A 12,808-nucleotide genomic window follows, 5' to 3' on the forward strand; every position below is an offset into this window, starting at 1 on the left:
TGGGTGTAATTTCTGGCTCCGACAGATGTACCTGCACCTGCTTTGATAGAATTAAAAATTGCAGTGTTGTTGCAGCTACACAGGCAGTGTCACAGGCTAGCTGTCTGAGTGTATAACCCAGGAGAGAGGGTGGGACTGTACTTTGGCTACTAGTCTCTGCCACCACCCGTGTTGCCCATAGCTATTTTTAGCACATTAGCTCAGCCAGAGCTAGCGTGGGTATATCTACCTGAGCCAGAAGTTACACCTCTTGCTGCAGTGTAGACATAACAATTATGTTTAAATGCCACAGGTTATGTTTCAGTCAGGTACCTATTCAATGGAACATCTATTTAAAACAATGGGATGGGCAAAACATATTTGACCAGCAGAGGGCTTAACAACCATATCTCAATTTTCAGTTTGGGCCAAGAAAATTTTGTCAAGAAGCCTATTGCATATAGAGTACTGTCAGAATGCTCTGTACTTAAGCTCCTTCTTTTTTCAGTTTAAACTAGGGCTGTCGAGTGATTGCAAAAATTAATTGCAATTAATTGTATGATTAATCATGCTGTTAAACAATAATAGAATTATTTAAATATTTTTGGATGTTTTCTACATTTTCAAATATATTGATTTCAATTACAACACAGAATGCCAAGTGTACAGTGCTCACTTTATATTATTTATTACAAATATTAGTACTGTAAAAAACAAAATAGCACTTCAGTTCACCTAATACAAGCACCGCAGTGCAATCTCTTTATCTTGAAAGTTCAACTTACAAATGTAGCATTATGTACAAAATATAAATGCATTCAAAAAATAAAACAATGTAAAACTTTAGCGTCTACAAGTCCACTCAGTCCTACTTCTTGTTCAGCCAATCGCTCAAACACGTTTTTTTACATTTGCAGGCGATAACGCTGCCCTCTTCTTGTTTATAATGTCCCCTGAAAGTGAGAACAGGCCTTTACATGGCATTGTTATAGCCGGCACTGCAAGATATTTACATGCTAGATGTGCTAAAGATTCTTATGTCCCTTCATGCTTCAACCACCATTCCAGAGGACATGCGTCCATGCTGACGATGGATTCTGCTTGATAACCATCCAAAGCAGTGTGGACTGACGGATGTTCATTTTCACCATCTGAGTCACATGCCAGCAATTGAAGGTTGATTTTCTTTTTTGATGGTTCACGTTCTCTAGTTTCTGCATCAGAGTGTTGCTCTTTTAAGACTTCTGAAAGTATGCTCCACACCTCGTCCCTCTCAGATTTAGGAAGGCATTTAAGATTCTTAAACCTTGGGTTGAGTGCTGTCGCTACCTTTAGAAATCTTATATTGGAACCTGTTCTATGTTTTGTCAAATCTGCAGTGAAAGTGTTCTTAAATAGACTCATAGACTTTAAGGGCAGAAGGGACCATTATGATAGTCTAGTCTGACCGCCTGCACAATGCAGGCCACAGAATCTCACCCACCCAACTCCTGTAATAAACCCCTAACCTATGTCTGAGCTACTGAAGTCCTCATGTCATGGTTTAAAGCCTTCAAGGTGCAGAGAATCCTCCAGCAAGTGACCCGTGCCCCACACTGCAGAGGAAGGGGAAAACCCCCCAAGGCCTCTTCCAATCTGCCCTGGAGGAAAACTCCTTCCTGACCCCAAATACGGTGACCAGCTAAACCCTGAGCATGTGGGCAAGACTCACCAGCCAGACACCCAGGAAAGAATTCTCTGGAGTAACTCAGATCCCACCCCATCTAACATCCCATCATAGGCCATTGGGCATATTTACCACTAATAGTCAAAGATCAATTAATTGCCAGAATTAGGTTGTCCCATCATACCATCCCCTCCATAAACTTATCAAGCTTAGTCTTGAAGCCAGATATTTCTTTTGCCTCCACTGCTCCCCTTGGAAGGCTGTTCCAGAACTTAACTCCCCTGAAGGTTAGAAATCTTTGTCTAATTTCAAGTCTAAACTTCCTGATGGCCGGTTTATATCCATTTGTAGCCAACATATGCTGGGTCGTCGTCAGAGACTACCACAACACAAAATAGATGTCAGAATGCAGGTAAAACCATGGAGCAGGAGACATACAATTCTCCTCCAAGGAGTTCAGTCACAAATTTAATTAACACATTTTTTTTTAACAAGCATCATCAGCATGGAAGCATGTCCTCTGGAATAGTGGTTGAAGCATGAAGAGGCATATGAATGTTTAGCATATCTGGCATGTAAATACCTTGCAATGCTGGCTACAAAAGTGCCATGCGAATGCCTGTTCTTACTTTCAGGGGACATTGTAAATAAGAAGCAGGGCAGCATTATCTCCCGTAAATTTAAACAAATTTGTTTCTCTTAGCAATTGGATCTGCCATTGAGGAGCTGGCTGGTGAATCTTGCCCATATGCTTAGGGTTTAGATGATCGCCAAATTTGGGATCAGGGAAGGATTTTTCCTCCAGGGCAGATTGGAAGAGGCCCTGGAGGTTTTTCGCCTTCCTCTGTAGCATGGGGCACGGGTCACTTGCTGGAGGATTCCCTGCTCCTTGAAGTCTTTAAACCACGATTTGAGTACTTCAGTAGCTCAGACATAGGTGAGAGGTTTTTCGCAGGAGTGGGTGAGTGAGCTTCTGTGGCCTGCGTTGTGCAGGAGGTCGGACTAGATGATCATAATGGTCCCTTCTGACCTTAGTATCTATGAATCTATGAGAGAAGTAGGACTGAGTGGACTTGTAGGCTCTAAAAGTTTACATTGTTTTGTTATAGAATGCGGTTATGTAACAAAACCGAAAAAAATCTACATTTGTAAGTTGCACTTTCACTTGTATGAGTGAATTGAAAAATACTATTTCTTTTGTCATTTTACAGTGCAAATATTTGTAATAAAAAGTAATATAAAGTGAGCACTGTACACTTTGTATTCTGTTGTAATTGAAATCAGTATATTTGAAAATGTAGAAAAACATCCAAAAATATTTAATAAATTTCAATTGGTATTCTATTGTTTAATCGCGATTAATTTTTTTAATCGTGATTAATTTTTTTGAGTTAATCGCAATTAATCGACAGTCCTCGTTTAAACCGATTTTTTACCAAAAAATGCTAAGGGTTTTGCAAAAAAGTATTAATCAGTTTTTTCCGATTTTCACCCCACTTTTGTATCATTCAAATATATAAAAAATAACTTGTTTTATTAGGAAAATACATTAATCTCATGCAAAATATTGTATTACAATAATACATTAGTCTGTGTGTACATGCAAAGCTGCCCATTGAAGTAAGGCTATGTATTGGTCTAGAAGATACACACAACAAACAAACAGGCAAGCACGTAAGCTCTGAAGTGTGTGCGCATCTGAACATACTTATGAATCTCATGCCTACCATGTACACATTTCAAGTTGTTAGCAGATAATGGTTTAAAGATTTGTCATACTAAAATGGGAAGAAAACAAAAACCTGTATCAGAATATGTTTCAGAAGACAAGGAAGTATTCAAAGTTTTAAATAAGCAGGAGAAAAGGATGAAGTTGAGTATATGTGTTGCAAATGGTGTGGTCCAATTATTAAAATGTAAATATTTATAGGCTAATAGTTCTAAGTCTACAACAGTAAACTGTTTATTCAAATAAACAATTTTATTTGGGGCTTAGAGATATATTGTTTTCTTAAACTCAGAGGTGACATTTTTCAGAGTAACAGCCGTGTTAGTCTGTATTCGCAAAAAGAAAAGGAGTACTTGTGGCACCTTAGAGACTAACCAATTTATTTGAGCATGAGCTTTCGTGAGCTACAGCTCACTTCATCGGATGCATACTGTGGAAATTGCAGAAGACATTATTATATACACAGACACCATGAAACAATACCTCCTCCCACCCCACTCTCCTGCTGGTAACAGCTTATCTAAAGTGATCATCAAGATGGGCCATTTCCAGCACAAATCCAGGTTTCCTCACCCTCCGCCCCCCCACAGACAAACTCACTCTCTTGCTGGTAATAGCCCATCCAAAGTGACCACTCTCTTCACAATGTGTATGATAATCAAGGTGGGCCATTTCCTGCAGAAATGGGGTGAGAAAACCTGTATTTGTGCTGGAAATGGCCCACCTTGATTTTCATGCACGTTGTAAGGAGAGTGGTCACTTTGGATAGGCTATTACCAGCAGGAGAGTGAGTTTGTGTGTGTGGCTTTTGGAGGGAGGTGAGGGGGTGAGAGAACCTGGATTTCTGCAGGAAATGGCCCACCTTGATTATCATACACATTGTGAAGAGAGTGGTCACTTTGGATAGGCTATTACCAGCAAGAGAGTGAGTTTGTGTGTGTGGCTTTTGGAGGGAGGTGAGGGGGTGAGAGAACCTGGATTTCTGCAGGAAATGGCCCACCTTGATTATCATACACATTGTGAAGAGAGTGGTCACTTTGGATGGGCTATTACCAGCAAGAGAGTGAGTTTGTCTGTGGGGGGGGGCGGAGGGTGAGAAAACCTGGATTTGTGCTGGAAATGGCCCATCTTGATGATCACTTTAGATAAGCTATTACCAGCAGGAGAGTGGGGTGGGAGGAGGTATTGTTTCATGGTGTCTGTGTATATAATAATGTCTTCTGCAATTTCCACAGTATGCATCCGATGAAGTGAGCTGTAGCTCACGAAAGCTCATGCTCAAATAAATTGGTTAGTCTCTAAGGTGCCACAAGTACTCCTTTTCTTTTTAGAGGTGACATTGTGTTTTGAGTTCTGTTTTAGTTCTGTACCAAACCACACTGATGTACAGAATTCAAAGCATTAATCTACCGAATACTTTTTTCTCCTGTCTTTCCGTCCACCAAAATAAACCCTGATATTTCACCAGAAAAATTATTAATACTTTTTGGCACTGATTTTCACCTGTTTTTGTTGTTGGGGTAATAAACACTGATAAATTCCCAGGAACAATTAAATAAAATAAAAACTGAAAACGAAGGGCCCTATCTGTACTATAAAATCTGAAGGAAAAGGGCATTGTCCCTGCTTCCAGGAGCTTATAAATACAACACTTTTCAAAATGCCATTATATCATCTTATTTTCTAGCCTTTATTATTATTTGTATTACCATAGTGCCTAGGAGTGCTTGTCATGGATTAGGAGCCCACTGTGCTAGGTGCTGACCAAACTCAGGAAAAACTGATGGTCCCTGCCCCAAAGAATTTACATTCTCAGTAATTTCCTAGCATAAGCAACAAAAACACAAAAGGTATTTACTATAAACCTAGCAGCATTCCATTCCACAAACCTGCTCTTTTTCCAGCATATCAGCTTTTCTCAATATCTTCATTGCATAAATATGACCCGTATCTTTCTTCTGGACGAGGCGTACCTAAATTAAATAGAAAACCATCATTCTAATATACCTCACAAAATTGTTAATTGTAGTATTTTGGAGGATTGAAAATTGTTGGCATTTAAGAGGCATTTGATTTTAAAATTAGGAAAGCACAAGAACGAAAGAAACATGACATAATCCATTTATACACTTTTACACCAAATCGCAAGTTGTCTTTTGAACTTTACTGATCAATAGATTTTAACTCTCTCTTTGGGATGATCAGTATTTTGACAAATTCATAGTCAAATCAAATATCACCTTTAGATCAAGGAAGCTAATTTGTACAGTAAAATCTTATTAGGGCTTGTCTACACTTGCAAATTTTCTGAAATAGCTAATCTAGAATAACTCCCTGTGTGGACACTCTTATTCCAGAATAAATATAACTTTGTCTGATTTAGCTTAACCCATTTCCAAGCAAAGAGGACACATACTTCCCCAAATGCTCCTCTTCCTATAACTTTCAGAGATTCAAAGTCATCTAAGCCAAGCCTAGTCCTCTTCAGTCGCAGGAATTCTGTTTCTTTGCGTGCATGCTGTGACCGACGGAGTTTTTTCTATGGAAACATATCACATGATAATTACAAAGTTTATTGTAAGTTAAGTAACATACATAACTGAAAATATTTTGAAGATATAAAACTATATTTTAGAAAAAAAGTTTTAGACCATAGGAAATGTAATTCTCCATCAGATCTCTGGTCTATCTAGTCCAATATTCTGTCTCTCACATGACTTGCACCAGGTGCTTCAGAGGAAGGTGCAAGAAACCGCACAAAAAGCGGGTGTGAATATTCTGTCCCACAAGGAAGAACTCATCCTAGTAATTAGAGATTGGCTTCCCCCCCAAAAAAAAAAAAAGCTTCAGTTCTCCATGTTTAAGATAATGACATTAGTATTTTATAAACAATTATAGAGAGGGTGGGGAATTTTTCAATGAAATTTTTTTTGTTCAGAAAGTATTGATTCATCAAAACCAATACTTTTTGCAGGAAAAGGTCTGTTAAAATGGGTTTTTTTTTGTTTTTTTACTTGAAAAATTTTAGTTCCATCATCTTAAAAATGGAAAATTCTGGTTTTCCTGTTCAAAATGACTTTTTCTGATTTGCAACTCAAACTAGTTATACTAAAAAAATTAAATGGTTGAAATTGAACAAAATATTTTGAAATAAATGAAACATATTTCAATTGACCCAAAAACAATTTTTTTTTTTAATTTTCAGTTTTCATCCCGATTCAGGACAGAAAATGTTTTCAAAAATCTTCCACAGGACAGGAAAACAGATTCTTTCAGCTCTTACTGCACCTGTAGTCCAGTCCCAGTTGTGTGTTTTTTGTGCTACTTGCGTAAAGGGAGACAGTAAAGAAAAACAAAAACAAAAAACAAAAAAAAAACAAATCACGCAGACAAGTCTGGGGGAAGTTTAGTTACTGGTTTCTGCTATAGATGAGAGAGAGGGAAGACACTTTGTTTAAAGTACATACCACTATACAGTGACCTAAATAAACCCAATTACAACTCTTGAGGTGGAGTGTGAGTGGGAGGACAGATACTAACTGATGGCATTCCAAAGTATTTGTTTCCAGTGAGTCTCCAAAACTTGACCATTCATACACAAGAGGTTGAAATCCGCTACATATGCCACTGGGTAAAATCCACTGGCCCAGAAGACAATTCTACTTTGGGGGCTGGACAGGTGGGAAAAGTCAATAAAAGCAAAAGCACAGGTTCCATGACTTGGACAGGGGGAGAAAAGGCAAAAGGCAGCCATGGGTAGCCTGCTGGGCAGCAGAGATCAATATTTACTATCTACACCAAAATCTACTTTTATTAGCCAGGCAACTGGATGGTCATTAAAGTCCCAATATATTTTAGTATATAAAAGTGTCAAAGGGCTTCATCCTCAGAGATGCTGAGCACCTCACCTTCCAGTGATGTTAACAGGAATTTTAAAGGCGCTGAGACCCATCAGGGTCAGGCAATGAAGTCATACATTTTTATACTATATTTTTATTATCATTTAAAGCCACAAGATGGCATTATATACCCACTTGCTCTCTACTCTCTCTCTCCAAAGAGGTATGTTAAATGCACCAATACAAGAACTGTTTGAGGTAGATTTTATTGTATTCTTATTGCATCACGTAAAGTGCAATACAAGAAACAATGATGTGAATGACCACATCAAGGCAATTTAATGGAGGAAATGTTGAAAGATCCAGTGAGTGTGATTCTCTTCTCACTTACCTTGCTGTGAAGCAGGGCTAACTCCTTTACTGCTATAAAGCTGGTGCAAGGGAAGGAAAAGCTAGGCCCAGTGTTTTAAAAAAACCTAAGGATTTGGTTCAGTGAAAATATAAAGCCACTGTGGCGAATTCAGCCCTCAGGTGAGTACGCGCAAATCCCATTGACTTCAATGGAACTGGTCACATGCCTGAAGTTGGGTACATAGTTAAACACCTTACTGAATGAGGACCTATAACCTAGATCCTCTCTCCTGTGTATTTTGTCTTCTGCCTCTTTCAGCCAAGTGTTTCTGGCCCTTTTTTCTTTCCTTCCCAACTCCTAACTGAATTTCAAACAGATTTGTACCCCAAAAAACAAGTGTTATGTTACATTCTTCTTGGGTGCCTCTATCCTATCGGATGATAAGTACTGAACAGGGGTGTAAGCAACTTTTTTTTTATTAAAAAATTTAAAAGCTTATTAATGGCTTCTATTATAAACACTAAAATATGCTGTTTCTTTATAACAGCAAAACTTATATAATAAAAAAAAATCTCAGTATCATATTGGATAATAAGACTGTTAAGAGTCAACCATATACTCATCGAACACTAGCTTTGAACAGTAACCATGAAAGATAAAGCCCTTCAAATGTATTTCAATTGGTATTACCTCTTCATCCGCCAGGCCTTCTTCTTCCATGGCCACTTCTAGCTTTTTCTGCCTGCACAGGTAGACATACGAGTACACATTTAAAACAAAAACAAAAAAAATCAGACAGTACAAAAATGCCTTTACTTCACAGATCTCCCCTCTTTATCCTTGACACAAACTGGAGAATGGAAGTATAATATTAAAAAGTTGTAATTTTAGAGTGCTCAGCAAACCCATTTCTTGGAAAAGAGATCCTGTATAAAAACAAGTTTCAGAGTAGCAGCCGTGTTAGTCTTATCCGCAAAAAGAAAAGGAGGACTTGTGGCACCTTAGAGACTAACCAATTTATTTGAGCATAAGCTTTCGTGAGCTACAGCTCACTTCATTGGATGCGTTCAGTGGAAAATACAGTGGGGAGATTTAGATACACAGAGAACATGAAACAATGGGTGTTACCAAACACACTGTAACGAGAGTGATCACTTAAGGTGAGCTATTACCGGCAGGAGAGTGGGGGGGAAAAAACCTTTTGTAGTGATAATCAAGGTGGGCCATTTCCAGCAGTTGACAAGAACGTCTGAGGAACAGTGGGGGGTGTGGGGGGGGTGGGCGGAATAAACAAGGGGAAATAGTTTTACTTTGTGTAATGACCCATCCACTCCCAGTCTCTATTCAAGCCTAAGTTAATCGTATCCACTTTGCAAATTAATTCCAATTCAGCAGTCTCTCGTTGGAGTCTGTTTTTGAAGTTTTTTTGTTGAAGAATTGCAACTTTTAGGTCTGTGAGTGAGTGACCAAAGAGACTGAAGTGTTCTCCGACTGGTTTTTGAATGTTATAATTTTTGATGTCTGATTTGTGTCCATTTATTCTTTTACGTAGAGACTGTCCAGTTTGACCAACGTACATGGCAGAGGGGCATTGCTGGCACATATCACATTGGTAGATGTGCAGGTGAATGAGCCTCCGATAGTGTGGCTGATGTGATTAAGCCCTATGATGGTGTCCCCTGAACAGATATGTGGACACAGCTGGCAACGGGCTTTGTTGCAAGGATATCATTTAAAAGAGAACACCATGTACCTATGTCTGTCAACTCTCTAGTCACAGAGCTCCCATTGACTACAGTGGGAGTTCCACAAAAAGGCATACATGACGATATGCCCCAGTCAGCATATGTTAGCTATTATATTTTGACAGCACCAGATGTCTGCATAGAATTTCACATAAAAGATGACAAGGTCTTTGCCCCAAAGAGCAGTCTAAGGCCCCAATCCTGCAAACACTTATGAACATACTCACTCGTGCCTTTACTCACATGTGACCAGACCTGTTGAAGTCAATGGGTCACATGGGTAAGTTTATATATATGTGTAGTGTAGCAGTCCAAATCCTAGATACAAGGGAATAAAGTGATGAGGGTGAAAGTATGAGCCTTTTGAAGTGAATGGGACAATACATGTGAGTAAAGATTTTGAACAACGAGTGCTAGGATGTTAAGTTCTAGGGTTTCATTTTGAGCCCTTCTCTACTCAAAAATCAAGACTTTTCCCCATTTTGAGAAATACAGCAGAATCTCCTAAGTAGGACTCCCCAGTGGACAATCTATCCTCCCAACCGGGAGTGAGAGGCCCAATTAATAGCATACCAACTAAATAAGAAGCGGCTCAAAAGATATTAAAACCTGTTCTTTGGTTGTATAACCTCAATAAAAAAATTTCTGTTACCAAAGAAACAAGTATTCATTATTGTAAAGACTTGGTATTTTGACACTTTAATCAGTAGCTTTACATTGCGATGTAGCTGGAAACTAGGGATGGATGATACGAGAGGTTAAAATGAAGTTGGTTGGGTCTATACTAGTGCTTCTGGAATTATTACCACCCACACTAGTGCAACAGAGAGAGATTTTAACAAATATGCTAGCCCAAACAAGGCCTTAGCCTACGATACATGTACCCTCAAAAGAATGTACCCTCAAATGGTTAATAATTTGGTTAGAAATCAATACAACTTTCTAAGAAAAACTTTGTGCAGGGACTAAAATGACTTTAAAGCAGAGACTTGGTCTGTAGAACCACCACACAAGGCCAGTATAAATAAAAAGCTAAAAAGTGTGAAAGAACCCAGACACAGTACCTGGTTTCTCTCTCTTCATGCTGTAAAATTAGGTTGCTGTAGAAGTTCTCCAGTGTAAGTTTGGCCACAGTCACTCTCTCCCGGGTGTGGTTGCTCATGGGAAAGGATGTTGTAGTCCCTCCAGTCATTGCCATAGTAACATGTACTGAAACAGAGCACATAAAGTTACTCAAAAGAAATGTTTTGTTCCCCCCAGAAAATCAGACGCAATGTGAAATTCATGGGGAACACACCTCCCTTATATGTAAACAAATCCATAAACTACACATTGTAAAGTTAGAGAGACTTAGTAGGGGACAATATGCTACCTACTCACCAAAAAATAACAGAAACCATTCTACTGGCAAAACAAGGAGTGAATCATAGCAGAGAACCATGCTGGCTACAGACAACGAACCCTCATGTACTTGTCCATGCATTAAGAGATTTACCACTCGCTGACTAGAGTCCTGCCCAAAACAAATAAATAAAAATAAAATAAGTCTGGGGCAAGAGAAGAGAAGCCATCCATGTAGCTCTCTAAATGTAATATGTATAGATGGCACAAGAAATTGAAGAAATTAAGATTGAAGAAATGCAAATCCTTAGCAAAAAGAAATGGTGAAAATGACAAACGAGCAAACACCTAGAAAGATAAGCTAAGCCAGGCATAAAAATTTGATTGTAAACTATCTTACATTTAAAACCCATTTAATAGAACTGAATACTGACACTTGGATAATACAGTGTCCAGAAATCATCCCCTCAAAAAGGCAACTTCCTTAGTTTATGGAGAGATTTTTCTTATTATAAAAACAATAAAAAATGGATCATGAAACTCCCCTTACTCCAAATGATCAGACTCTGAGGGAGTTTTCAATCACAAGGCAAATACCTTTCCAGGTAATTTCCTTCAGGCCCATTTACACACCATATTGACAAGTTGGTAAAGAAGAACTGCTTAGGACATTCAGAAAGGTGTTTTCAAGAGACGTTCCTCACATGTGGAAATCACTGCAAGGAAGTGTTTAGGCCTTTTCAGGCTGTGAGTGAATCCTCCTAGACTAGCACACAGCCATTCCAGGTTTATGCCTTAACTACCTGCAGGACAGGGGATGTGGTCACTAAGTGGCAGGACGTGGCTGCTCGGAAACAGTCTGGGGGCTGGTTAAAAAGACCAAAATCCCCACCTCATTCTGCAGACTGGTTTTAGGGCTGGAGTCCCATGAGCTGGGTGGGCTGGAACTCCCCATAGTGGAGGTGAGCAAAGCCAGCTCAGCTCTCTCAGATCCAGGGGAGCAGGGCTGTTAGGAAGCGTTCTTTTCTCCTAGCAGTCATGTTCTAGCCCCGGGTAAAGGCACGCTGGGAAATAAAGCAGTGTATAAGCTCTGCCATTCCCCAAAAGAGAGAGATACCTGGGCGGAAACATTCTGTGCTGATGGCTCCTTCCTAAAAAGCTACTTTGTTTGTATAATCCTTTTGCTTCATAAAGGGATTTTGAGTCAGCCTCCTCTGACAAATACCCGAATCAATGTCTGATCTTTGGATATATATTGTAATGCCCTTTTTTTTTTCTTTTTTTTGGTGAACTGCTAAAAAGTCCCAGACAGAGGTAGGCTTTTAGTTTATAAAATCTATGGACGTGCCTTTTTTTTTGGGTCTGACCTGTCACACACACAATGAGGCAATTTGGGAAGATGGCATATGGTCTTGTTGACTTTTAATTGAATTTTATGTGGCAGTAAGACATTGTCTCTTTGCTAGAAATGTACTTGCTGTGCAGCAAGTAGTGGGGTTTTACAACACTATGCGGATAGTATTATTTTCACTGTGCATTTTGGACTATGCCCATATGCCACTTATGAGAATAAGGTGTGTAGTTATACCTACACAACGGGGATACTGATGCACTAGCAACACAGCAGATTTTACAATCCTGCAGCTACTTCTGAATTTTTTTAATCAACATTTTATCTCCTTTGATTTTCTCCCAGTGAGACCTGCTATCTGTTCAGTTAACCTATTATCATCTTTATTAACTACAGATAAATACCAGACAAACAAAAATACAAGAGGTTATCCTCTCTTACACCAATACCACCAGGTGCGCATACACTCTCTCTCTCTTACGGTAGCAAGTTTTCCAAAAGTCAGAAAACTGATCTACAAAATCTCTAGCCATTTCTATTAATTATATACCGTTTCAAGTCAGTCCGCCGATAGGTGGAAGTCTTGATTAAATATAAGTATACTATATTCCTATCGTGTCCATACACATTGTAAGAGTTTCACTACAGTTCTCTATTGACAAAGACAGTGAAAGGGAAACATAGACCAGGTGATTTTACTGCTGAAGTTCAGTATATGCACACATCCAAACTGAACAATTCCAATTACCTTTCCAGAGCTGAACACAGAGTGATATCAGTGATCAAATTATTTCCAGGAATGATCC

General features: G+C 39.0%; 1 protein-coding gene across 3 annotated transcripts in view; it reads right to left on the reverse strand.

Moving 5' to 3' along the window:
- The window catches only part of STK38L (serine/threonine kinase 38 like), a 166,710-nt gene that overhangs the window by 16,173 nt on the left and 137,729 nt on the right, over positions 1 to 12,808 (reverse strand). For 2 of the 3 annotated variants that reach the window (XM_074937138.1, XM_074937129.1), the window contains exons 2-5: positions 10,375 to 10,519; positions 8,256 to 8,307; positions 5,791 to 5,913; positions 5,264 to 5,347 (exon numbers count right to left, since the gene is read on the reverse strand). In XM_074937138.1, the coding sequence (XP_074793239.1) occupies positions 5,264 to 5,347; positions 5,791 to 5,913; positions 8,256 to 8,307; positions 10,375 to 10,508 (393 nt within the window). In that variant the 5' untranslated portion in view covers positions 10,509 to 10,519. Of the gene's footprint in view, positions 1 to 5,263; positions 5,348 to 5,790; positions 5,914 to 8,255; positions 8,308 to 10,374; positions 10,520 to 10,690; positions 10,776 to 12,808 lie in introns of those variants that run through there. The other variant, XM_074937118.1, reaches the window with a different exon arrangement.

This window comes from Natator depressus, chromosome 1 (genome assembly GCF_965152275.1).
Source record: "Natator depressus isolate rNatDep1 chromosome 1, rNatDep2.hap1, whole genome shotgun sequence".
Taxonomy (NCBI): Eukaryota; Metazoa; Chordata; order Testudines; family Cheloniidae; genus Natator; species Natator depressus.